Source organism: Gambusia affinis, linkage group LG05 (genome assembly GCF_019740435.1).
Source record: "Gambusia affinis linkage group LG05, SWU_Gaff_1.0, whole genome shotgun sequence".
Lineage (NCBI taxonomy): Eukaryota > Metazoa > Chordata > Actinopteri > Cyprinodontiformes > Poeciliidae > Gambusia > Gambusia affinis.
In genome coordinates this window covers 569,887-597,863 of record NC_057872.1, presented here as the reverse complement: position 1 = coordinate 597,863, position 27,977 = coordinate 569,887, and the positions used below count along the sequence as shown (strand labels likewise).

General features: G+C 39.2%; 2 protein-coding genes across 3 annotated transcripts; one reads left to right on the top strand and one right to left on the bottom strand.

Annotated features, from left to right (window-relative positions):
- The first annotated feature begins 47 nt into the window (after positions 1–47).
- Positions 48–14,685, top strand: LOC122830678 (dysbindin-A-like). Of its 2 annotated transcripts, XM_044116241.1 has the most exons (11): positions 55–222; positions 443–535; positions 1,057–1,110; positions 4,526–4,576; positions 4,767–4,827; positions 6,033–6,165; positions 9,144–9,276; positions 12,280–12,302; positions 13,008–13,154; positions 13,309–13,437; positions 13,578–14,685. In XM_044116241.1, the coding sequence occupies exons 3-11, from the start codon at positions 1,076–1,078 to the stop codon at positions 13,805–13,807; spliced, it is 942 nt and encodes a 313-aa protein (XP_043972176.1). In that variant the 5' UTR covers positions 55–222; positions 443–535; positions 1,057–1,075; the 3' UTR covers positions 13,808–14,685. The 2 variants fall into 2 exon arrangements, with proteins under 2 accessions (XP_043972175.1, XP_043972176.1); XM_044116240.1 differs by lacking the exon at positions 443–535 and having other exon boundaries at positions 48–222.
- Positions 14,686–16,332: 1,647 nt separating this feature from the next.
- Positions 16,333–25,092, bottom strand: LOC122830677. The gene is made up of 8 exons (XM_044116239.1): positions 24,263–25,092; positions 20,893–21,005; positions 20,474–20,577; positions 19,819–19,993; positions 19,639–19,747; positions 19,205–19,290; positions 18,026–18,096; positions 16,333–17,915 (listed from the first exon to the last, which is right to left on the bottom strand). Exons 1-8 carry the CDS (start codon positions 24,713–24,715, stop codon positions 16,732–16,734), a joined length of 2,295 nt encoding a protein of 764 aa, XP_043972174.1. The 5' UTR covers positions 24,716–25,092; the 3' UTR covers positions 16,333–16,731.
- Between the last annotated feature and the right edge of the window lie 2,885 nt (positions 25,093–27,977).

Here is a 27,977-nt window from a genome sequence, read left to right as displayed (position 1 = left end):
ATGAACACAAGGAAGCAGCAGAGCTTGTTTCAGCATTGTTCCACAAGATGGCAGAAGCGTTGTTTTTAGGATACAGAGAGTAGCTAAAAAGAAAAGAAAAGAAGAAGGATCATAGCTTGGTGGAGCTTCCTCAGAGGAACAAATCTGACCCTGAAATTCGGTAGAAATGTTTGGAAATTTTAGAGAAAGACTTCACCTGGTCCAACAGGACTTCTCAACCAGGTTTGTCGCTTTTTTTATTATGGACCACAACATTATGGATATCCTAGCTAATGTAGAAACAGCTACAGTAACTACAGTAGTTTAAGTAGCAGATATGCTATCATCCCGTGTTTGTGTTGCACTGTCAGCATTAAACTGAGGGAAATGTTAGATAGTTGGATTCCCTTTTTGGTAACCTAATCTCCTAGACACCCGTGTTTTGATCGCAGTCTGTAATTAGTTTCAGCTGATGATCACGTGACGCGCAAGCTCATACAATGACGTCATCCCCAACCCTGTACGAGTCTTGCGGCTGAAACCCTGGTGCATTATGGTACATTTTTACTTTAATTCCGTCTCCTGGGGTTTATTCCCATACAATTTAACAAAACTGAGTCTTAATTTGTCATACTATTTTTAGGGATTAGGGAGTTTTTTTATATCTCGTTTTTACAAAACATTTTAGATTGTAACTGAAGACTGGAGCTGTGTGGCGTCGGGACATTTTGCATTTAGAAAGTTTACAGGGGGACCGTTTATTGCTGAAAATGTGTCGGTTATTTTGTTTCACCTGCTCAGCAGTACATTAAACATGCAATATTTTAGTGAAACAAAGTAGAAAGAACAGATTAACCGCTTCGTAAGAGGGTATTTGAGAGTGTAAGTCTTGGGGTCAATTGTTTTTTTGTTGATTGGTCTAGAAAATGTTTTTAATCTTTTCTCAGTAAACAAAAGCCTCCCTGAATTTACCCAAGTTAAACACAACATCAAGCACAGTTTTCTCTTAGTTTTACAGAATACTGCGGGACCCTGTGCTGCTGTTCTGCATCTCACTCTGTTTGCTCTCTGTTCCAGTTTCAAGACGCTGGGAGACATGTCAAAAGAGACCAAAATCAAGAGGAAATCCAGGTGACGTGTAATCTGTGTTTGTGTGTGTCTACCACAAACACACTGTATTGTTTACACATAATATTACTGGTCCAGTTTTGTGAGCTTCACAAATTGTCCCCTCAACTTGTACTAATGTCCCTCATGAAAATATTTAATAATAAAATCTTTTTTTGCAGTTGTACAATCTCACAAAGAAGAAAACAGAACAATCGTCTCTTTATTTTCAGTTTATCTGTTGGGAAAAATGATTGCATATTAAGAAATGACTTTACTGTACTGATGGGGGTCTGAGGGCCCGGGGGCGCCGGGTCATGGCAGCCTCGCCTCTGTCAGACCGCAGTAGGGCAGCTGTAGCTACTATCCAGTAGGTAGCCACCATCAGCATGTGAGTGTGTGAATGACTGTAGTGTGAAACACATTGGGGTCCAGTGGACCTGATAAAGTGCTATACAAGTATAAAGCCATTTTCCTTAAAGTGGTGTTGTGGAAAAAATACTATTTCCAAGCACTGTTCAGGTAAAATCACTCAGTCAGGTTTATTCATATATTGTGCACAATACAGAGAGCTCATAGACAATCAGTAATGAAGCAAGTCTGGATGAAAAGCTCTGCCAGGCAGAGACAACACATGAGTTTTATACAAAAGGGATAAGAGATCCAAAGCATGGGAAACAGACTGGTTCCCATGCAGCTGGGGAAAACAACGTCCAACCTTGTACATGTAACCCAAATAGTGAAAACTTGGCGGGAATATTCAGAACTTAGAATAAACATATAACAATACAACTAGCAGGTGTGACGGTTGGAAACGGCTCCTAATAAAACTTCTCACACTGGTGTTTATTGTGTTGGAGATATTAATGATCTTATCTAGCTGTGTGATTGTCCTACTTAAAATGTTGATAGAAAGTTTCATTAATGTTCATCTCTTAAAATACACTTTCTTTACACACACAACTGATCAGTTCCACAAACCTACCTATCTGAGTGATGATTCTGATGACTTGGACTTTTTGTCCTCCAGCGATGTGGAGGTTGACAAGTAATGGTTTTTTTCTCTTAATAGTGATAATCAGACATGTATTCAAGTTAGTATCCTAGCTTAGCTTTCCTATACTGCTTCCTATTCACAGAAATTTAACATTTTGTTTCATCTGGAAATGGGTTACTTTTTTCCCTTGTTTTTGTTATGAATTGTTGTGACGTTGGGTTTTAATTGAGTTATGCGATTAGATATAAGTTTTCTATTAAGCATGGGTTGTTTTGAAACTGCTTTTTTTTGTTTGTTTTTCTTTTTAAATGTTTTTTATTGCTAATTATTTTTCTCCTCAATTAGGTTTTGTGTTACTTTTTTTTTTTTCATTTGATTGTTTCTTGGTTTTTTTATGTCTTCAATAATTGGTATGATGCTTCCACAATTTTTCTGGAGCAAACGTATAGAGAACCAGCTCCCTGACAAGGAGGGCTGCAGGATAACTGTTCCTACCTAACAGTCGTATCGTTGTAGTGAATGCTGGTAGGTTTTTCGTATCTTGTGTATTTGTGTTTTGTTGTTTTGTTTCCTCTTTTTGTTACATTTCCAGGTTAGTGTTATGTTATATCTTTTAACCTCAGAGGGAAATGATGATTAATATTACATATTTACTTGTAATCAAAAGGGGGGAAATGACGTGGAAAAATGACAATAAGGTCACACCTGCTAGTTGTATTGCTATATGTTTATTCTAAGTTCTGCATATTCCCACCATGTTTTCACTATTTGGGTTACATGTACAAGGTTAGACGTTGTTTTTCATAACTGCATGGGAACCAGTCTGTTTCCAACTTTTCATCCAGACTTGCTTCATTACTGATTGTCTATGAGCTCTCTGTTTTGTGCACAATATATGAATAAACCTGATTGAGTGATTTTACCTGAACAGTGATTGGAAATAGTTTTCTTCCCACGAAATAATCGACTAAATTCAAAGGTTTAGGTGTTTCTATAATATCATGCTTTATTTTCATAAATAAATCATTAACTTATGGTCTGTAAAGTAGAACTGCAATGTTCTGGTCTGAATTCCTCGTTATTATAACTCCACAGACCTGTTGCCCCTGTTCTGAAGTGTGTTTTGGAGCAACTTGTTTTGTTGCATTTTATTTTCCATGTGAATGAGACATTTTATGCCCTGACCCCTCCAGGTCTCAGAGCATCCCTCTATCATACCACTGATAGATAATCAGTGGTATGATTATCTACTGGCAGAGAAACTATTTATTTTAAAGTTTATTAAAGATGTTAACAACAGAAGAATTGTCCATCCAACCTTGCATGTTGGAACCAGAGTCTGACACAGAGCAGGAGAATCAAGAACCACACATTCAAATGAATGCATCACAATGGTGTTACTGTAATTACAGTCTCTCCATCCATACTAACTACCTGCAATGTGGAGCGTAGTTTAGCTATACTGCCCATGTATATCAGATATCTTCTAAAAATATTAATGCTACTATAAAATGAATGAAGTAAACAAAGCTTCATATAATTAAGGAGTTCACTAACTCAAACGTCAAGAATGTTACTGAATTGGGTCTTGTGTTCCCCGAGACAAAAACTGTAAAAACGAAACCAAATAATTATATCCAGAACATGCAGTACAGTATGAAACCAATTGCCTGGATGTCATTATCAACACACAAAATGAATGTTTACAGTAATCTTTGTTGTAATTGTAACGTTATTCAGAGCTTTGCTGTGTCCCTTTTCCTCCACTGCTCCAAAAACTGACTTAAGCCGATACTTCAAACGGGATCTGATACTGGGGGGCGATGTATGGAATCTTGTGCATTAATACAAGCTATAACTGAACATTTTGACTGGACTACTCGTAACTTCAGCATAACTGAACTTGGACTACAAAATTGCTGTGAAGATAAAAAGTGGCAAATTCGCAAAACTGATTAGTCATGACCTTGTTTAGCAGTTCCACAGCAAATGCAATGACATCATAGACAAGAAAAACGTTATAGAGAAAACTGAACAGACTGAAAAATGTAACCCAAAGAGAATATAAAGATATCTACACAGCACTGGGAGAGAATAAATTAACATTTTTTGCACTCATGGACATTCAAAGTTCAGAAAAATGCATTTAAGGGCTAAAAAGTAGATTTCATGGGTCACAATTGTTGGTTAAAACTAAATATTCCCTAGAATACATAAATGTTACAGTAGAATTTGTCACTTACCTCTGAATTTGTGTAAGTATACCAATGTCTCCAGAAGCTTTTTAAGTAGTGTTTCATAACTACAAACCTCCATGAGGTATGACTATGAGTGGCAACACCATTTCTACCAGCCAGCCTTGTGTGTTGGATCAGCACCCAGATGCTCCCTGGACTCTTGTCACTAAACTTCTCACTAAAACATTGTCAATCTTTCTTTCAGGTTGGAAGAAGGTTTTCCATTTTTAGGTGCTGGACTTGACATTTTGAATAGGTCAGTAGAGATTTTATGCTTCTCTAATTCCCTGGTTGTCCCTCTCTGACATGCATAATGTGTTCACTTTATTTTGCACTGACTGTCTGGGTGAAAGTGTTCTGGCCCATGGAGACCTTGATTTGGTTGGTCTCTGTAAAGCAGATCCAGACTGTTTGGATGGAAAGAAACGGTTCTTATCTTTCTTTAGGTTTGAGAAGAGTTGGTTTCTGCTCCATAAAAGAACCAAAGCCTGTTCCCAGACAGCAGAGGTACGGACTGTTTTTTGTTTTCAGGTGTGAACCTGCTTCAGTCCAGCTGATTTTAATTGATGGCTGATTAACAGTCATTTGCTGATTCAGAAGTATTAAAGCAGGGAACGTTCTAAAAGATGCAGAGCAGCATGCCTTGAGGACCAGGACTGGAAAACACCGATTTAATCAAGGATTTCAAGTTCTGAGTTTGAGTTTCAAAAGTCTGTAGGAAGTGCGACACTTGAATGAAATCTTTCTCTGATATTACCCCTGACACAAATCTCAGACATCTGTTTGATAACAATATAAGTCATCAATGGATGTTATGAATGGTGACGAGCATTTCTCCGTTGTCTGAGCTGTAGTTGTGGTAAAATCTGATGTGTGGACTGGCCATGTTAATAATGCCATCCAGGACAGCAGGCACAGCTCTGTCTGTGATATCCCACTCCTATGGAGAACTTTGTACAATTATATTGTTCCTTCAAGTGGCTCCAGAGAGTTAACTGTTTGTTTTAACCCATTCAAACACCTGTCTGCTAATTTGCCTTGTAGGAGCCGATTGCCAGGAGCTCCAGAGTGTTTAACACCTGTAACTGGACAGTGAAGGATTGGTTCCAGTGGCTCTGACCCAGTTTAACACATAGATCCAAGAGCAACACTATATAGAGTCTAAATCGGCTTATAAGCCAGTCATCATGAACCAGGAGATTTTGATGATCTCTGAAAACCGGTTCACCCCAATTCTCCCATTTACAACATCTTTCATCAACGCCAATCCATCCATCACGCGGCATTACACACGGGCGTCACACGGTATTTAGATGTTTACAGAAAATACGTTGAATGCTTCACATCTTGACATAATTTATTTATAATTAAGCACTGCCCACATATGTAGGCCTTAGTCCTTGACGAGGTTGTCACAGGTTCAATTCCCGGCCTGGCTACCTTGCCGCATGTCTTCCCCCTTCTCTCATTACCCACTTTCCTGTCAATTAACTGTCAAAAAAAGGCCACAAGAGCCAATAAAACCTTTAAAAAAAAGATCCCTTAGTTGTAACTAACAGATAATGTAGTTGTAAAAATAAATAAATGAATAAAACTGGTATGTTTAACTCTTACCTTTTCATAGAAAGTGGCGTTCGCACAGTTCACACCCCGTTTCACATTTCTGATTAGAAATGAAAGCTGTGATGTTTAAATCTTCTTTATTTTTTTAGTCTGTGGATGGTGACATAGTGATGCTGTCAGCACACTGGGAGAGGAGAAAAGCTGCTCTGACACACCTACAAGAACAACTGCAAAGCCTACCAGATTTCATCACAGAACTTGATGCCATTACTGCTAACATAGGTGGGTATGTGTTCCAGATTTGCTCTTAATCACTCACTCTTGTATCCATTATGATGGAGTAAACTGTGAATGCAGGAGTCCAGGAAAGCAGAATTTTTAAACATGACAATCCAGTTGCTTCTGTCTATTGTTGACAGATATCAACTTGGTTTGATTGTTGTGGGGTCATATGACCTAATAGGACAAACTTGCAAATAGTGACACACAGTGTGAATTGTTCAGAGATGAAAGTTGTAAGTGGCACAAAAGACTTATTTTTTGTTGTTCAGCTGTTTATGTTTCCAACATGCCATGCTAGCGACATGGGAATCTCTTCAAACAAAGCAAGTAAAGCAGTAAGGCTTTCTGGTAGTGTTGATGCACATGATTTATTCAAGTAGGAGTGCCAATAAAATGTTAGAGAGCTAGAGCTTCTCTAATCTACCCACCCACTGCCCTACCCACTTTTTCCCTGCTTTGCTTTGTCTCTGTGCTGTGAATCTACAAATTCTGGATCCGACTAGTGAACGCTCAAACTAACATGTGGAACCAGAGCCGCTAGTTGGATGTGATTTTTGCTGAGATTGGCAGGCCAGCTGTGAACCCTTGTGCTCACCGGGGATATTGAATCGGTCTTCGTGAAGTTGCTAGTTTGGTCCAGTGGGACGATTGGAAAAGCAATGGAGATGTAATGGTGAGACTTTAGGGTAGATGAAAATTAAATGTCTTACCAACTGAAAAATATTGTCACTATCTGAACTGGCAACTGGGTCAACCTTGGCACATCTCAGATCTCCTGGATGATATGTAAACATGATGCTCTTCCCCGTCCTACAGATACACACTCCCTGATCTCACCGTCTCACTCCAACATAAAGAGCTCTGCACTCAGTGGCAGCAGCACCAGGTTTTTGTTTGGTTATTGTCTTCTCTGGATGGATTTATCCAAAATAAATTTTGTTTTGCTTCAGTACAACAACAATAATAAAGTCTTCAATCGATCAATCAAATTTTATTAGTATAGCACATTTCAGCAGCAAGGCATTTCAAAGTGCTTTACATCAAATCAAACACAAAAACACAATGCAACATAGAATCAACAATAAAAACACAACATCAAGTCAGATTCCATCAATAAATTTGTAATTGATTACGTTTCAAATACAACTCTAAACAAGTGGGTTTTTAGTTGAGATTTAAAGGAAGTCAGTGTTTCAGCTGTTTTACAGTTTTCTGGAAGTTTGTTTCAGGTTTGTGGTGCATAGATGCTGAAAGCTGCTTCTCCTCGTTTGGTTCTGAACCTGAGAGTTCTGGAAGGTTGATACAACAGCAGCAAATCTTTAATGTATTGTGGTGCTAAACCATTCAGTGATTTATAAACTAACAACAGTATTTTAAAGTCTAATCTTTGAGCTACAGGGAGCCAGTGGAGAGACTTTAAAACTGGTGTTATGTGCTCTATCTTCCTGGTTTTAGTCAGAACTCCAGCAGCAGCATTCTGGATCAGCTGCAGCTGTTTGATTGATTTGTTGGACAGACCTGTGAAGACGCCGTTACAATAATCAATACGACTGAAGATAATCGCATGGAATAGTTTCTCTAGATCTGGCTGAGACATTAGTCCTTTAATCCTGGAAATGTTCTTCAGGTGATAGAAGACCGTCTTTGTGACTGTCGTTATGTGGCTCTGAATGTTCAGGTCAGAGTCCATCACTACTCCCAGGTTTCGGGCTGATCGCTGATTTTTAGTTGTAATAACTGAAGCTGTGCACTGACTCTAGATCTATAACTCTAGATCTATGACTCTAGATCTATAGCTTTAGATCTATGACTCTAGATCTATAGCTCTAGATCTATAACTCTAGATCTATGACTCTAGATTGTTTCTCTTTAGGTCCAAAAATAATAACTTCAGTTTTGTTTTTGTTCAGCTGGAGGAAGTTTTGGCACATCCACACATTTATCTGTTCTAAGCATCTGTTCAGTGATTGGATGGGGTCAAAGGTCACCTGGTGACATCGTAATGTAGAGCTGTGTGTCATCTGCATAGTTATGGTAGCTGATATTATTTCCTGTTATAACCTGAGCTAGTGGGAACATATAGATATTGAATAAGAGGGGTCCTAGGATTGAACCTTGGGGTACCCCACATGTGACCTTTGACCTCTTTGATGAGAAGTTTCCAATTGAAACAAAGAAATCCCTGTTCTTTATGTAAGATTCAAACCAGTTAAGCACTGGACTGGAGAGTCCGACCCAACTCTCCAGTCCATTCAGTAATATGTCATGGTCAACACTGAGGTCCAACAGAACCAGCACTGTGGTTCTCCCACAGTCCGTATTTATATGGATATCATTGAACACTTTGACTAGGCCAGTCTCTGTGCTGTGGTGAGATTGGAAACCAGACTGGAAGGAGTCAAAGCAGTTGGTTATCATTAGGAAGCTATTTAACTGTTTAAACAGCTTTTCCAATATGAATGGAAAAGCTGTTTAAACATAATGTGATGAATGGGAGGTCAGAGGTCGGCCTGTAATTCTGCAGTAGTGATGTGTCTTCATTCATTCATTCAGTCACTTTTAAGATATCACACCAGTTACACCTAACCTGAGGAACTGTTGTTGCCTGTCAAATACACACTTCCTCTAAATCAGTGCTTCTCAATTCAAGTCCTCAGGCCTCCTGCTCTGCATGAATTGAGAATTGAGAAACACTGCTCTAAATCAATGACCTCATACTGCTGCACTAAAGGTTCGCTGAACAGAATGAACCATTTCTTACTGAAGACGAGATGCAATCTGTCTTTTGAATCTATTAAAACTATTTACATAATTTGGGTTGTATATGACACAATATGAGTTATGTCTCATGAGACATACCTTGAAGAAATTCTTTGAATTTAGTCTATTTGATTAAAATTAAGTCATTTTCTAAAACAGATGAGAATATAACGGGTGCAAATTTTCCATAAATGTGTTTTATTTTGAATGTGTTTTAGCTCAACTAGAAGGTGAATTTGCAGAGATGGAGAGCAGACTGCTGCATCTGGAAACTCTGTGTTGTCAGTGTGAGCAACAGACTGTAAAGAATCATCATATGAGTCAACTTGAAGAATATAAAAAGAAAAAAAGGTAGGCAATTTTATTTTTTCTATTGTTGTCAGTCATTTATCTTTAAGCTTTGTTCATTTTCTTTTATCAGAAAATAAACAAATTATCAGGAATATCACATCACATGATTCGACTGTGGCTGTATGGTAGAGTAGTCGTCTTGCAATCGAAAGGTTGTAGGTTCGATTCCAGCTTCCTCCTGCCACATGTCGATGTGCCTCTGGGCAAGACACTTAACCCCTAATGGCCTACCGATCTGCGTATCGGTGTATAAATGTGTGTGTGTTTGTGAGTGCGACTGGGTGAATGTGACTCTAGTGTAAAGCGCTTTGAGTGGTCAAATGACTGGAAAAGCGCCATGTAAGTTCAGTCCATTTACCATTTACATACACTGTTACCATGGAATTCATCCATGTTAACAGAAAGATGGATCTGAGTGCCATCCTGTTCTTCAGCCCCAAGGCCTATGATATTTGTTGATGCTTTGTAACTTCGACAGCTTTAACTCTTCTGGGAAAGATTTGTTCAAACTTAAAAAGGGTGTTTATGGGATTTTTTAAAACATTTTTCCAGAGGTACACTTGTGAGGTCAGACACTGATGGTGGATGACGGTCTGCACTCTAATCTAATTCATTCTACAAGAGTCTTTAGGGACCTTTGTGTAGTCATTTTGACACAGGAGAAGTTCAATTTGTCCAAAATGTTTCTGTATGCTGATGCTTTAAGAATTGCTCACAGTGGAACCAGGGGGCTGAAAGGACAGACACACCATCAGTGTGTCCGAATTCAGGGGCTGCATCGTATATTCACAGCCTTTGAAGAACCCATCCTACATACACCGGATCCTTTGAAGAACCCATCCTACATACACCGGATCCTTTGAAGAACCCATCCTACATACACCGGATCCTTTGAAGAACCCATCCTACATACACCGGATCCTTTGAAGAACCCATCCTACATACACCGGATCCTTTGAAGAACCCATCCTACATACACCGGATCCTTTGAAGGCAGTAAATATATGGTGGAATTTTTCTACCGTAATCCAAGAGCACACATTTTCATTTTCAGTCTGAAAGCAAGATTTCATGTCTTTTGTTCTCAAAACTTTTAATAATTTTGTTTTCAGATTAATTTTGAAAGCAGGACTTCATGTCTTTCTTCTTTTTAATTTTATTTAATCATCCATCAACAACAGGTCATTAACCACAGGAACAAAGCAAACATGGCTTCTTTTTTTTTATGTTCCATCCCTTACCTCCCCTCATCTGTCCATACCTGGCTGCGAACAATAGAAACAACAAAATAAAGAAAAATATAAAGGAGTAAAAGGAAAAAAACACACACACACACAATAAAACAACAACAATAATTATACAGCTTGAAAAAAACCAACACAAGTATGAGAAACCAAAAGACCCAGACAGAACTCAAAAACGTGGACAGCCTGTAAACAAGCGTCCACACAAGCATGGGCACACAAACCTAGACAGGACATGGATATTTAAAACTGCACAGGTTGACAATGACTGTCAGTGGCCAGAACCACAAGGAACCACCCAGGCTGCCGGGTCATGAATCTGGAGATATCGAAATAGTGAAGAACGCTGTAAAGTAAATTTAGAGGAAATGGCATCAAAGGAAGCAAAAATACCATCTATATATGTCACTAAATTTACTTAAGCCTGCTGTCTGCCAATGGGCAAAGAGAGGATCTAATATAGATGGCAGAAAAACATGGTTATCACGTATGGAAGTGTAGAGAAGTTTGTCATATTGAAGTGTTGTCTAAATTGTGACCATATTTTTAGGGTGGAGATTATAACTGGGCATGAAGAATGTTGCTTAGGAGAGAGAGGAAGCTGAATGTCGCTTCTCATCGCTTGGTTCTGGTTCTGGGGATGCAGAGCCCAGTTATAATCTCCACCCTAAAAATAATCAGAACCTGAGAGTTCTGGAAGGTTGATACAACAGCAGCAAATCTTTAATGTATTGTGGTGCTAAACCATTCAGTGATTTAGAAACTAGCAGCAGTATTTTAAAGTCTATCTTTGAGCTACAGGGAGCCAGTGGAAGGACTTTAAAACTGGTGTTAAACTATTCTTTTCGAATGTGACCCAGGCCACTTGGGTATCTGACACGTATCCGATTCAAATGTGACCTAACGTCCAGGTCGCATTCATCCGACCTGAACGTCACTGATTCTCAACAAATGTCCCTATTCTGCGTCCTGATACGCACAAGCGGGAAGAAAAACATCAACCATGATGGATTAAGTTGTTAATACGGTGGCTCCGGTCGGACAACTTCAAATGTGTAAACTATGCTCCACCGTTAGCATCCATTGATATAAAGTCGTGTATGTTTTGTATACCAAGTATTTCTGTGTTTTGTCTTTTTTCAGTTTCACACTTTTCTGCATCAAATCTTCTTCAAACACAACACCAGCCTTGTTTTTTGAAGGAAGTAATGCAACACACAGTTTAGCTGACAGTGAATGTCAAAAAGGGATGTTGGCTCTCATTGTTTGGAGCAGTTCATTTATTTTTAGGATTCTTGCATTTAAAACCCTCAGGGACAAAAAACCTCCTGAATAATCCGGTCGGCCCTGCAGAGCACCAGCAATGCCAAGGCCTTAATACCAATATGTTAATAGCTTGATTTAAGATTTAAAATTTCTCTTGCGTTTTGTTTTACTGTCCTCACAGTTAGTCTGTAACTATGTTTCTATGTTTCTTCTTTTTCTGCTCAGTTTATCTATTCAAACTTTTGGGTTTAGCCTTCTTTCATAAAATGATGTTCAAGTTTGGTTCTTTGTTGAAGGACCTCAATATAGATAATAACCTATAATAATATATAGTTTGGGTTATAAATATAACCCTCATTATAAATATAATGAGGGACATAATGATGAATAATAAGGAAATGGTTTGGTTATGTTTCTTTCTGCATAAAAAGCAAATGAAAGAAAAAGACTGATATTGCTTGAGTTTTAATAGAACTTCTCTGTTTGGGTGCAGGAAGGAGGCAGATTTACTGGAAGGTAAGCAGCAGAGTCTCTGACACATCTGTTCTCTCTTTTTGTGTAAAAATTAAAACCTGAAATGAAAATGAGTTGGCATTGTGAAGAAAACATTATGCCCCCCCCAAAAACACTCTATTAAGAGTTTTCTTTTCTAATTATTATTATGGCTGACAATATAAAAACACGGTGTAGGTAATTATTTATTTTCAGCTCAATTTACTATTAATACATTATTATTATTCATTTATTATGACATTCAGGCTTACATCATGTTTTTAACAGTTGGCTGCAGTGAATTCAGGGCAAATAATCAGATTAAGAAAGGTTGTTTAAATGGAGAGAATAAATTCTCAATGTTGGTAACCATAGAAGCAATATTCTGGGGGGGTCATTAATAAAGTTTTCAAGTGATATTGAAAGGGGGTTTGCATGATGGTGAACGAGCAACAAAGTAAACAACCCTAAACCTCATTATTATGAGGGAGCCAACTTTGATTCATCAGCAGCTGATGGAAACACATGGACACAGTCTGGGTGGCCTTCAGTAGACTGTTGAGCTGTCTTTGTCTGAACATCAGTGTGCTGTCTCAGTTAGACTGACCTTTCTAAAGGTCAAACACAATATGAAGACAACGGGTCTAAAAGTCAGGTTTTATGGCGGCATGGAGTGGTTTCAGTTCCCTTGGAAAAGCTTGCATATTTACTAATTGTTTTCTTTTGTAGCTGAATTGAAGTGTGAGCATGCTCAGAGAGTGGCACAGATGGAGCTGGTTATGCAGCAGAAGCTGCGAGAGCGACAGAAGGTCTACGAGGAAGCCTTCAACCAAGACGTAGAGAAGTATCTGTCCACTGGATGCCTACAGGGCAAAGGTGATTTGTTTTTCTTTACACATTTATTTTAAGCACCACTCAGGACATGATTAATCTGAATAATCGGAGAAACATAAACTGCACCAGGTTTCAGATTGAATGAACAGTTTCAGTGCACCAGAACTCTTAACTGTATGCTGATGTGTGTTGGCAGAGTCTGCAGGGGTCGATGTGGCTGTTCTGGATCAGATGACCTTTATTAACGTATCAGACCTGGAGGCCCTGGATGATTTTCTTAATTCTACTGGTGAAGATTCCAGTTGTGGATCCTCTCTGACATCAGGTTTGTTTCGATTTGTGGATTTAAAAGGATTCCTGTCTCTATATTCAGTCCTCTACAACATCAAATGTAACTGGCTAGAGTTAGAGCTGAGACACAGTAAAAAATGATACAAGTTAACCTTCCTTACCTTCTTTCAATAGGTCCAGACCTGAATTCTTCCTCTTTGGAGTCCTTGAATCAAGCTCCTCCCATAAACAGCAGTCAGTCAGACCAGGCTGCAGAGAGGCAGCAGGAGGAGCCACTGGTTCAGTCAGATGAGGAGGATGTCCAAGCAGACATGTCTCTGGCTGCTGTGCAGGATGTTGGCACAGCGTGGGACTCTGATGAGAGCGATGGAGCAGATCCACTAATGGAAAAAGCTCAAAATTAAAGAACTGCAGCTCAGTAATCAGTAGAAGAATTTAGTTCCTGTAAACCTTTTGTTTCTGTGTCCCTGCTCTAACAGCTGATTCATATAACTGGCTTAGCTCCTTTGGGAATGACTGATTAAAGTGTGTTAAAGAAAAGGAGAGATTAAAACTTGTATAATAATATTCTACTAATTTGAGAACAGAGAGACTTGAAAGATTTTACAGCTGTTAAAGAAATGCTATGGAGTGGACCTTCATTGTTTACAGAGTTAGACTTTCAGAGTTGGTCAATTTTACAGTGAGTTTTGTTCCAGTCAGCTGAGCAGTCTGCCAGATCAGCCCTCTGCAGCTGCACCAAGATGGAGGAAATTTTGGGTTCAACTGTTGGGGCTAATAATTTCACAGAACCTCACATCAAAAAACCTTTAAGAAGAGTTGTTTTGCTAACAGTATAGCATGACAGCATGTTGCGTCACTTGATTAGACATTCCTTTAGGACACAGGTCTCAAACTCCAGTCCTCCAGTCGCTGTCCTGCAGGTTTTAGATGAGCCACAGGTCCAAAACACTGGAATGAAATGTGTTAATGACCTCCTCCTGGTGTAGATCAGTTCTCCAGAGCATTAATGACATCATTATTCTATTCAGGTGCTGCAGCAGAGACGCATCTAAAAGATTCAGGACAGCGACCCTCCAGGACTGGAGTTTGAGACCCCTGCTCTCTGTAAACAGGCATCTGAAGCAAAGCTGTCTTTGTGTTAAATATTTGTAATGAATTCACTTGAACCACAAAGGTGTATGGGACTTAATTTGTCTTAGAAATGAGTGTTTAAACAGGCTCTGCTTTGAGTAGCATTTAATCTTCACCTGTCCAATAAAACTGATTCTCCAAACTCAAATTGTGTTGACTGCTGCTGAGTGCTTCATGGACAGATAGAAACTTGCTGGAAAGGTGTAGCTATGTTCTCCAGTTATGTTTTGTGTGGAAAATCTTGTGTATGATCTGTGCTAAGAACAAAGAGCAAAGACTGGCCGTGTGAAAAGACAGAAAACTGAGCGGACAATGAAACCTAGTCCAGTCATTATGCATAAATAATAAATATGGGATCAGCTGATGTTTCAGACATCTTGTTTGGAGTTATAGTTGCTTTCCATTAAATACAGATAAGGACTGCAATGAGAATGTGGAGCAGTCCATCAAAACACCAGACTGGACATAAAACACTTAACCTCTAATTGACTTATTCAAAGCTCTTTTAAATGCATTATTTTCTGACTTCCCTTTTCTGTTCATAATGACATGCATTGGTTTTTGTTACCATTCTTGTCCAGTAGGTTACTTTTGTACTATATCCCATCACTTCATTTCCTTGAAAACTGTCAATGGGACCATTTGAGATCTGTAACACCACCTATGATGTAATGGGTGGTGCGACACCTAAAATCTGTTTTAAATGTGCAACTTTATTTTTGTCTGTGTGTCAAGGCAAGGAAGAAGAAAAAAAACTAATCAGATGAGATCCATGTGAAGCCAGCATTATGAAAAAAATGCTGCACTGAAGAGGTTACAACTTGAAAAAGAACAAATTGACTGAGCTAAAAAGAAATGGCGTAATATTTTGTGGACTGATGAGAGTAAGATTGTTCAGTTTGAGTCTAAAAAGTACATTTTTTTCTTTTTGAAAAAAGTAATTAAATATTTTACAGGAAGTCAAGAAATACAATATTCAAAAGAATTGCAGTGTTGACAACTTTCTTGACAAACTAAAAGATACTGCATAAACTTAGAAATGGTGTAAGATTCATCTTTCCTGAGAATCATAAAATAAGATTTGTTGCATAACCACAGTTTCTGATAGCTGCTTTACATCTGTGGTCCATGGACTCCGCCAACTTCTGCCACCGGTCAGCAGGTTCTGCAGCCCAGTACAGTTGTACTACATTCCACAATTCCTCTGTACTTCTTGGTTTTGCCTCATGAACAACATTTTTTATGTCAGCCCACAGGTTTTCCATGGGATTAGGGTCCAGAGATTGGGCTGGCCACTCCATTACTTGAATTCAGTTTGTCTGGAACCACGATTTTGCGACTTGCTGAAACATGTCCTCTTCAGCACACAGCAACACGACTTCTTCCAGTATTTTGTTCCACTCAAACCAAATACTGATCATAATCTTGTTTAGCAGTTTCCCAGCAAATGAACAGACTGAAAAATAAACCAAAAAGATAGAGATATCCATGTTGCACCAGGAGGGTAGAAATGGCCCTCAGACACTCTGAGTGCACAAAAAAACCCTTAAGGAGAAACCACTGTACCTTTTGTGATTTCTGTCTCCTTTTTTTTTTTTACAAATTAATCATCATAACAGAAATGCATTAGACATCAAACACTCATGTCTAACTATATTTATACCTCTCATTTCACTCAGGCTCAGAGCTCTTAAGCCAGAATTATGCAGTCTGGATGAAGAACTGTAATACCAGAGTCAACTTCCTTTATGAATACAAAGCATTTAAACACTGTAATAAATCAGTCAAACTCTGGTAGGAACCAATCAGCTTGAAATTTAATCAACATTTTGTTCCGTCATACAGCTAGTAAATGTCTCATTTCTCCAGTTACTCTGTTGGGTCCAGTTCCAAGAAAGTTTTTATGAAAGGATACTACAGGTTTTACCTTAGTCTCATATCTCAGTTAAGGAATTTCACGAACAGATATTGGCTCCAGAGGGAAGAAACATTTATGGACTCCTCAGATTGATTTAATGCAATATTCCAAACTCTAGAGAAGACTGACTGGTTCTCTGAAACAAAGGCTTCTACACAGTTAAATATTTATCCTAAAATGACAACCTAACTTTTCCTTGTGTAGAAATTTTATTTGTCAACAACAAGATACCTAAAAACTCTGTGGCAATGATAGGACTGATGAACAAGTCTGTGACTAATTCTGTACAACCCGATTTGTCTTTTGCACAAGAAAAGCCAAATGTTGCACAACCCATTCTGGCACTACCTCAGCCCAGCCTTTGTCAATCAAAGGACTGTTGTTAGAGTCCTGAAAGGAAGTGGTGACCGCTACCATGGCAGAATGCTTGGGGCTGAGATCATGAGTTTGCGCTGATTTAATGGAAAGAGAACCAAAACTAGGAAGTGTTGTTCTGGTGTCAGAATCTTTCAGCTTGCCTTCAGCTGGTAGTCGGGTCTGAGGAGGAGTTTGGTCAGTAGAGCCAGAGGTAATGTCCGACTCCCCATCATTACAAATCAGGTCCCTGAGCAAACGTGGATGAGGGTGTCCTGTCGGTAACCCTTTGACCTGTAGATCAGCATCTCCACCCAATCCATGACCGCTTATGGATTCTGTTGCTTGGACCGGTGTGTGGCGAGTTGTGGTCAGAGCCGATTTATCAACACATTTGACCCATTTTGACCACAAGACTAAATCCACCTCAGGTATTACCTTCGCGGGCAAACTAACAGAACTATTTCTGACATTAACAAAGCTAAGGTCCTCAATACCAACAGCACTAGATATTGCGCTTTGTCCTTCATTATAATTATGTTTTTCCTTGCGGGAGGCACTATAAGCAGCAGGACAACCAACACTGTTACTATGTGGACAACGAGTAGTGAAGGCATCTTCAGAAGTAGAAACATTACCAGAAGAACTTTGAGTGCTTGGATTATACTCTGTGCCAAAACTATCATTTCCGTGTGTACCTGAAGCATCTGGGCTTTTATAGACAATGGCTAAACTAGACACAGAATTTCTAAAATTTAACTCGTCCTCCCCAACCTGAGCAGTTTCATTGTGTGATCCAGCTTCATCTGACATGTGTGTTAGAAGCATTTTCAGCTCACTGTCTTCATTTTTCAGGTCCCTGGCTTTTTTCTCAGTCTGCTCCTGGATCATCACCTGTCTCCATTCTTTTCTGCCAACAACAGACTCTTTATCTTTAAAAGCTCTTCTGTCCTGTGGAAAACTCTGACTATCCTCCACATTGTCTTTATTGATCAAATTTTGATCCAAATACTGTCTTTCCTCAAATTCAGAATCTCTCTGTCTTTCTGTACTCTCCAACTTTTGATCAACGAGCCAGCCTGAACTTCTGACGTGGTTCTTCACAGCTGTGAGAAAGAGGACAACCACATAAGGTCAAAGATATAGGGTCATGGGTCTCATTCAATAAATGGTAGAGGAATGATGCAATATCATAAATCATCATTTGCAAACTTACACATGTCTGTGTCGGTGCATTCAGAATCACAGCAGGAACACACTGTGGGGGAAGTCAACATTTCTTCCCACCTACATATCAAACAGAGAATTCTGTTCATTAGTATGTTTAAGTATATTTTACTCTGAAATATGCTGACAAAATACTTTTTCTGAATTTCATTGTGGGAACAATGAACAGACAAGATGTCTGCTGCCATGTTGTTGCAGCAGACAGATGAATTAACAGATCATGTCACAATACAAATGTTCTGCTTGGAAACACTACAGTCAGAGGTTCACAATACAACTTACAAAATTAAAACAGTAGCATGACTCCCAGACACTTCACTCCAGTGGTGAATGGCCTGTACATGTATGGTGATTTATCCCAACACCCTTCACACACACTGCCATACAGTCAGTCCTGGTGGCTTGCTTGGGAAGTGAGGCTGTCGTGCAGCGGTGCCCTCTGACCAGCAGGCAAGGTGGGTGAGTGCCCAAGCATACAACAACAGAGTGTGGAGCAGGGCTCAAACCAGCAACCCGCCGATTGCAGGCTAAGCTACAACTATCGCCACCATCGTCTCACCGATTTCCAAACGCTAAGACAATGTTTCCCAATTCCAGTCCTCAGGTCCCCCTGCTCTGCATGTTTTAGATGTGCCTCTACACCAGAACAGCTGATTCAAATGATTGCATGACATCTTCTGCAGCCACCAAGTCCTGCAGGAGCCTGTTAATCACCCAAAGATTCAATCCAGGTGTGTGGCAGAAGGAAAACACCTAAAACATGCAGGCAGGGGGTCTGAGGACTGGAACTGGGAAACACTGATCTAAGACACTATGAAGCCTAGGCTTAAATTTAAATCGGTAGACTGTTTACAATAACTAACATCATCAAAACTTTCTAATTGCAGCTTTTTCTGTGTGAATGGATAGTGAAAGGCACAGCTTCAACAGATTCTAAATAAATGGGTTCAGTACTTTTTCTGCCTAACTTCAGTGCTCAAGAGACGGCTCAAGTCCAAGAAAATCAAAACACCATTGAATAAATACTGAACTTCTGATGTTCAGTACAATACTGTGGTCCCATGCCATACATAGATCAAGAGACATACTAAAGCAATTTTTAACTGTGAGCAAAATTGTCACTGTCAGTCTAATAAAAATGCTTAGATTAAATGTAATTTTCACTAACCTGCCAGTAGTCTTGTTGAAGTTACAGGACTTTGCAATGCTTGAAGTGCTCAGACCAACTGACAGTGTACAGTGGAGGTGCTGCACCTGCAGACAATGTGGGTGGAAACCATGAACCTACTCAGGAGAAAAGAAAGCATAGGATTCTCCAAGATGGCTGCTGATAACGCTGCTAGATTCTGTGCAAATATCTACATGTTCCAGATGAGAACCGAAGTCTATGGTACTCATTCAAAGCTTTACAAGTGTAAAAGCATGCTCTTTAGAAATGCAAGTTTTAAAGTTTCCAACCATTGATTTCAGAAGGCGTTTCATCAGGAAAAAGTCTATTTTTAATTCCACACCTCTGTGTACTTAGTGACATTTTCTTCTGCTCCTTTCATGTCCTCAGAATTGTCCTGGAGAATCAATACATTAAACAGATGTGAATCTTACTTGTGAGACTCCTCTAAACAGAAAGGCATCCACTGAGAACTTCACCACACTGCCACCTCCTGACAGGAACTGAGAACTGCTGCCCTCCCTCCTGCTGTCCGTCATGCAACTGCAACGATAAACTCAAATCAGGAAATAACCAAGCAAATGGCTGTTATGTTTATGTTGGCTGGTTCATACCCATAATTGGTGATGATATCCACTTTAGGCAAGCTGCTGGGATCTTCAGAACTTGTGGCTTGACAGGAATCAACATAAAGCCTCTCTCCAGCCAACAGAGTTCCCGCCTGAGCCAAAAAATAAACTTGCTCTCCCAAATAGAACGTATGACCTGGAGACAGGGGCTCCCACTGGGCTAATACAAACAGAAGACAATTTTCAATTTGCAAGTATTTCAGATCATTTGACAGCTTAAGTAAACACATTAAATTAGGATTTTTGCACAGACATGTGAATCTGAAAGCTCAGACATCTATTCACCAAAAGAAAGCACGCAGAAGCAGTTATTCAATTTAGATGTAATCGTACCCATACCGACCAGCAAACGGGAACAAACTGATATTTACAAAGAGCTGGCAGAGCTAGAATGGACCACAGGCCCAATACTGGAACCAATAGGAAGAGTTTTAGTCTGTTCCCATGATCTCACAGGGAGTAAAGAGTTCTCGATATTTCCTCCTATATTTGCCTGTGAGATACATTTAAAGTTTGGAGACAGACTTTAAATGTACATTTTAGTAATTAACAAAATCTGAAACTCACTTTAAATTTCTTTCAAAATAATCTCAGAAATCAAAAAACTGAAAGTAAAATTCTGAAGATAAAAGATACTCACCATTACAGACAGTAAGGCTGAAAGTTAGTTTACTCTTGATACTCCTCAGTAAAGTTGTGTGTTGGACTTGTGGTCTATAACCAACTTTGTAAGAGTAATGAAACCTGAAGCACAAGAAGATGCATATGATGTCAGAAGGCCAAATGGGAAATAATTAAGTAATAAGGTTGTTTAAAGCAGCTCATTATGCAACAGTCTCTTTAATCTTTGATCTGCACCATGTCCTGGTTTATAACTGGATATTTATGATTGCTACAGTGTTTTGGTTCTTTGTACAAATAAAACTGAATTGAATTAAAATACTTGTTCTTCATTAAACTGATGATCATTAATCATGAACTACTTTGTGATCTGGAAAAGTGTTTTTCCACGTCCGTCTTCTTAATGTAGCTCTTTAATAGCTCAACAAAAATAATTACCTGTTATAATAGCAGTGGATGGGAAGATTAATTGGAAAAACTCTGATGACATAGCCTTGTGAGGGAGGAGTGTAGTTCAACAGGTAAGAATACACCAGCTGACCACCAGCAACCTGGAAAGAAATTAAAAAAGATCTTAAGATCTTTAGACAATGAGATTTTTATACAGTCAAAACAAGCAGGAGAAAATGCCACAGAAGAATAGAGGTTTGTGACATGTGGGGTCTTTGGTTTTGAAGAATTTATAATTGTGTAATATTCCAATATTACTTTGAGCTGAAAACTGGAACAACTAATGTGCTAAAAAAAAAAATCATCCTTTTAGAAATGCCTTAGGATTCATATCAATGCAACCAAAGAACTGCAAGCTGACATGTTGCTCTTTTAAGTGTATCCTTGGGTATTACTGAAGTAATCAATAAGTAATCTTTAAGAAATCAATTCAAAGAGTGAAACTTACACATTCATTATGCCGACATTTTCATTTTGTGCTTTAAACTGAAACCTATTTATTAGGCCAACTGAAAAGGATTTCATGTAAGTTGGTCTATGCAATTATGGAAAGAAAGTTTGTCAATTTTTCAACAGAAAATCAAATATAGCCACAACAGTGAACAGAAGATGGAAAAGGTTATCGCTTAGAAAGCTGTCTGTTCAGAGCCATCCAATCCAAACATGTCAATAAAATGCTTAGTGGAAGGAAAAAGTGTGATTGGAAAGGATGCACAGGCAATAAGCCACCCTTTGTGAAACACAACCTATTCAAGGGTTTGATGGAGTTTTACCAGATGTGTACTGCAGCTGCAGTCAGTGTTTCAATGGCTTCTAGAAACGTTTCCAGTACGGTACATGAATTAAAATTGGAGCATCCCTTTTTTAAAGCCACTCTTAAACTACAGAAAGCATCAATAATGTCTAAGAAACAGCCAACAAGCTCTTCAGCTTTTCTAGAAAAATAAGACTATTGTAGAATACTCCATTAAGATGGAAATCAATGTCCCAGACTCTGCAGCAGAGTGGAGAGGTTTAAAATCCAGGTTACTTTAGGTCCACTGCAAAGTTTTTGCAGGATTTGGAGAACAACGTGACCTGCAGGCTGTCATTTCACCAACTCCAAATTCAACACTGTGCAGTTTATCCTTCACTCTGCTGACAAATGTTATTTTCAAGCAGGACCTGAAACCTGCCAAATGAACCAGTATATAATGACCATATAGTATCACAGGGCTAATATGGTCAGCAAACACAAAGCCCATCAAGACAATTTTGTCTACAATCAGATGCAGTCAGCATTTCAGTCACCTTTTTACTCAAGAATGTTTTGGCTGACTGCTTTTTGCTGCAGCCAAAACAGCAAAAAGCAGTTTTGGCTGCTTTTTGCCAAAACTGCTTTTTGGCAAAGCAAAAGCAAAGCAAATAATGAAGTAATGGCCTTTACTTCATTACATGAAGTACTTTATGTGTACCGAGCCCTCTGCTCTTCACTCTGTACACACATGACTCAGTCCACCAAAGCAGCACCCTTGTTAAATTTGCAGATGACACAGCTGTAGCATCTCAGCGGGGATGAATCTGCCTCCAGGATGGAGGTGGAGCGACTCAGCGTGGTGCACATTTAATAACTTCATAGTGGATTTTAGGGGAAGTGAAGGAGACGAGTTCAATAAGCCAGAAGAAGTAGTCTACTCTGAGCAGAAGGGTGTGCAGAGATGAAAATAGTTTGTGACGGTCAAAATTAAATCAGTGGAGGTTGGCTAGGTTTACATGTTCAACAGGGTAAGAGGAGTGACCGTTCAGACACAATCTGTGTCCAGCCAAAATCTGGTTTTTGTTGATTTTTTTTTTATCTCACCTTTCACTTAAAAAGGTCTGTTTGGAAGTTACTTTAAAGAGGGTTGCCTGTATCAGAATTACTATGATCCCTTTATGAAGGCTAGCTTTGGTAGAATGCTACACCAATGTAGCTGTAGTGTAAAAGCCACACCACTTGATCGACTCAAATCTGCTCAAGGTGAACTTAATATTTAAGTCCCTGAAGCATTTTCTGTTGATCAGCTTTGAGGACTAGGTAACTGAATACAGAATCCTGGTGCTGGGGGTGAATACGAACAAATATTTAAGTACTATGAGCTTTCTGTCGCCATGACTTTTGAGCTTGCCCTTACACAGATTTTCCCCCAAATATTTTTATTAGAATTTTCTATTATACAGACATCCAAAAAAAAAAAAAAAAGAAAAACAACCCCAGGGCTCACTCCATCTGCACAGAAAGAAAAGAAAAATTAAGCTTACATGTGACAGTGTTTGACAAAATGTAGGACGGGAAATCAAATATCTTTAAAGTCTTGAAGCTTTCTTTTTGTTATACAAGTCAGTTTTTCCATTGCCATGTTGTTGTTCAAAAGCTTGATCCATTCATTTGTCTTTGGTCTTTCAGTGTTCCTCTACTTCAGAGAAATCATTTGTTTAGCCTGCAAGAGGCAAAAACTCAAGTTTCTTTGTCTTCGTAGGTCCTTTAAAGCAATCAGGAAAAATGTGCAGGAAGCAAAGTTTACTGTCCATTGGAACATCCTGCTCAATCAAACAAGAGATGAACATGATAATCTCCTTCCAGAAAGTTTGAAGCTCCATTGTTCTCCATTGTATTCCATTCATTCTCAGGGACTTACGTTTGTAGATCAGTTTTTTATGCTTGTAAATATGAGAATATTTTCTTCCAATGCTAAAAGAAAAATATGAAATTTGGAAAACAGGCCTCTACTCTGATGATGGTGATTGGCTATATCCTCTATGGAAGAAAGTGGAGGTTCCGCAGTAGATTTCAGTCAGGCAGTAACAAAGCTTCTACTCTATAAGTACTTTAAAAAGTGCTTTTGGGGCAGACTGTATTTGTTTACCAGTTGTTGAAAGGACATCAAAACTACTTCACTATAAATGTCCCGTATTTTATTTAAGCCATATTCTAAAGCCTCTGTCTGCTCTTCCTGTCACCTATATCTTCCTGACAGATCTCATGTCTGTCACAAAATAAGTTCATTGAATGAGTGTTTGCTTTGTCAGACTAACAAAGTCTAGTTAGTTCAACTAATTTCTTTGTCAATGAAGTGATTTGATGTAGTTGGGTTAATTCGTTTATTTTATCTTGGATAAGGTTATAATGTCAGATTACTATTTCTTTTTTGCTTTCACAAATTATGTTGAACCTGTTGAGGTAAAAAACAGTAAAAAATAAAATAAAATAAATAAACCAATATTAGGTCAGAGATTAATTTCTTTGACTGTAGACAAGGGCATGCAGGGTTGGGTGTAATCACTTTCTCTAGTATTTTTCCTCTTTCACAAACATATCATATAAGATGAACGTTCTAACCTGAACTTGTCCGCCACACTCCAGCAGTCCGTACTGGAAGTACAAGTACCGGGATGTCACTTCGCTCGGCGTGCACGAGCCTATCCGGAACAGGGATGGCACGCTCCAGGCACGCAGCAGGAAGCGGTCCACGCGGACTGAAACTTTCTCTGAGCCGCACCAAGCCTCCACAGCGTGTGCCACCCTATCCGGGATGCTCTGATGTTGCCGCAGCGGGGGGATGAGCAGCCCGGCCAGCCCGGCGGGCAGAGGCCCTCCGTACGGAGCTGGTCGGAACAGCTCCGGTGGAACCAGCGGCATCGACGCGTGCAGAAAAACTGGCAGGCGGTAGGAGGACGGAATGGGGACGCTGTCCATAGCAGGCATCATCTCCTCTGACCACGTCGGATGCGGAACCGGGCCTCCAAGTGTGACATGAAACAGCCTCCAGAGAAGCCAGAGAAAAGCCGACATGACCAGCCAACAGGAAGAGCAAAACCGGAGAAGAGTGGAACCCAGCAGGAAACCCCGTGGATCTGATGCCACGGCTCACCTGCCAGCTTCATTATCACACCTGCTGCAGGCTGATTGGCTCTGCTCTACACAGCGCTGTCTCCCCTAACTGTTGGGAAGATTTGATTTTCTTCTTCTTCTCCCATTCTATTGGTGGTTGGGAATAAACGTAAGATTTGATTTTCGATCCGTTTGTTCCCTTTAAATGAATAAACTAAGACTAAGTAATTTATATTTGTAGCAGAGCTAGCCTAAATAATAATTTAGAAGGTCTAGGGATGCAGAAGGCTATTTTCTGAAAGCAGAAGTGGATGAAAAATAAAAATCAGGGATTGTCTCAAAATAATCACAGAACCGTGATGTTGATTACTAACCACTAACGTAATGGTGACGTCCTGTCTGACAATAATATAAAGTATTCAAAGTAAGTCATTTAAAAAACGCATCTTGACGTTTTTGAAGAAGCCCTAAAACATGATTGCCTTCAGTGGCAAGTTCTTCTACAAAGAACACAAAGAACTTAACAGATGAGAAACAAACAGCTCCTCAAACTGATATGTAGCCAAATTTACAGATTTTCCCATTTAATATAATCTAGAGTAGCAGCTACATTTGATCTGTAAACTACACTGACTGCTGAAATAAACTCCAGAGAAGCAAATGTGATTCCTCTTTCTTTCCAGTCCATGTTAAATCCCCTCTGAGGTCAGTTCCTCTCCACAGGCTGAGGACGCACATCAGGCACTGACCTCCACACTGTGGCTGACATTTCTGAAGCTGCTGGCAGTTAAAGAAAAACCTTTCCAGTGATTTTACATTTTGACAAATCACTTTCCGATTTTTTCTTTTCTTACACAACCATTAATTTGTACTCTTTTTTTTTTTTAAAGGAGAAATGTGTCCATAATTTTCAAATTACCATCTATGGCCCGGTCCCAATATTCACACTGGCCCTCTATGAATGTGTACTCAGAGTTCAAGTATGTAGATGACTTTGATTTCCAAAGTCATTGCTGGAGATATTTGGCTGTTCAAACGTGTTTTGTTATAACTTGCTGAGCAGAATTCAGTGTATTCACACATGCTCAGTAATTTCAACACTTTACTTTTGAAAACAGTTTTTTTACGACAGCTTCCTCTGTGAACATTGCCATATTTCCAATGGCAACTTTTTATTTTATGTCGGTTTTATCAAAAAAAAATACACATTAAAATGTACTTTCACAATGTACATTCAATTTAATGCTATTATTCAGCTAACTAAAGGTATGATTACCAGTGGTGGATAGTAACAAATGCAAATACTTCGTTACTGTACTTAAGTACAATTTTCATTTATCTGTACTTTATTTAAGTGGATTTAATCATGGATACTTTTGACTTTTACTCCACTACATTTTACAGTAAGTATCTGTACTTTCTACTACATTTCTACAAAACCGTCTCGTTACTCGTTACATCCAAGTCGCATTGCGCTTTTTTCCCGTTAAAATGTGAAGTTCAGGTACTTAACGTGGCGCTGTAAAATCCAAACAATAACGTGAGTTATTAATTACGTCTGTCAATAGTTTTGTATATGATATGAAATTTCTCTTGCATTTGTGACATTTCTGTTTTACTTTCTTCACACTTTGTGTGACTGTTCTATTATTTATTCTTTTATCTGCTCATGTCAAACCTTTTTAGTACTGATGTGTGCCTTATCATACTATTTTCTTTGAATTTTCAAGAAAGACAAAAAAATTACCATATTTCCACTTTTTAATTTAAAACGATACATGCAGCAATGAATGGGTAATATACTGTAATGACACCAACAGCGCAGATGTAGTCCTGCCAAACAGGGTTTTTTAGAAATAAGTACGAGCTGCTATTCCTGAGGCTGCAGCTCACGCCTCTAACAAACTGTTGCACTCAGCAGAAAGCTTCGCTGCTAACCCAACTCTGAACACTCTCCACTTCCGGTCCTGGTCCTGCCGCTCCACCGACCACCGACATGACAGACCTATCACATGTGAGTGGGAGTCAGCAGAGTCAGACAGGGGAAGCCCATAACACTCTACACACAACAATAAGGATCACAATGCGACTTATAACAAATAAACCATATGGACCCCAGCAGAACTAAAACACAGAATTGTTACAATACTTTGCGAGAAGGTACCCGAGTCCAGCAGATTTTGCAGCAACAATGGTATAGGTTTTTCCTGATGGTCCGTGAGATGGTCCGAAGGGGTCGGGACGTCGGGTGCATTGTGTGATGGGTGGCGGCCGAGGGAGGGGACCCTGGCAGTCCGATCCTCGGTTGCAGAAGCTAGCTCTTGGGACGTGGAATGTCTGATGTCTGCCCCCCTTAGCTTTTTGTTACCACACTCGCGATGAGGTTGCATTTTGATAGATTTATGCCTGTGGCATCTGGCCGCTGTAGCAGTTCAGGGAGAGTACAAGGTTCTGTGACGTTAAGCCGAGAATTGCATCCCTTGTGGTGGGAGCGCGCATCGCTCTAAACTCTCGCATATTGATGAGAAAACGGACTGAAATATAACCGAAGAGGCAACTTTTAAAGATATTCGTAACATTATCATGTTTCTTAACCATGTAAATCCTTAAACGGTGGATTTTATTTTACATATGAATTGAAATAAATACGGTTTTGATACCTTTATTGAGTCATACGAGTCAAATGTTTTACAGTCCGATCATCTCTGCAATTCCCCGCTTTTTCTTTTAACACCATAATAGCTTAAAGCATAAGAAAATAGAGGCCCATTATGTAGGACATTTTATATCAATATTAGTTTTCCAGTCTATTAATACAGGAGAGGATGCATTTTAATTTCTGAACCTGCCATTATCTGCATCCCCTGTCTATTATCTTATTGATATGAAACTTATACCATTAGCTCATAGAACAAGAGTGATTTTGTAGAAAAGCTTACATCTTTCTTAACTGTCTGACTTAGCAGGAGAGGCATATTTTGGCACAGCACATTATTAACCTGCCAATATTTGCATGCCCCATTTTTCAGTTCAAAAGCTGTCATACAGATATGAAAGTATACCGATTGCTCAGAGGATATGTGTCATTATGTAGAAAATTTCATATGACACATTACCATTCAATATTTTCCACACTGCAGGGCATGCATTTTCTGGCAAGGGACATTTGGAGACCTTCCTCTTCTGGCATCAGTGGACTATTTGGTCTTATGCATTCATTATG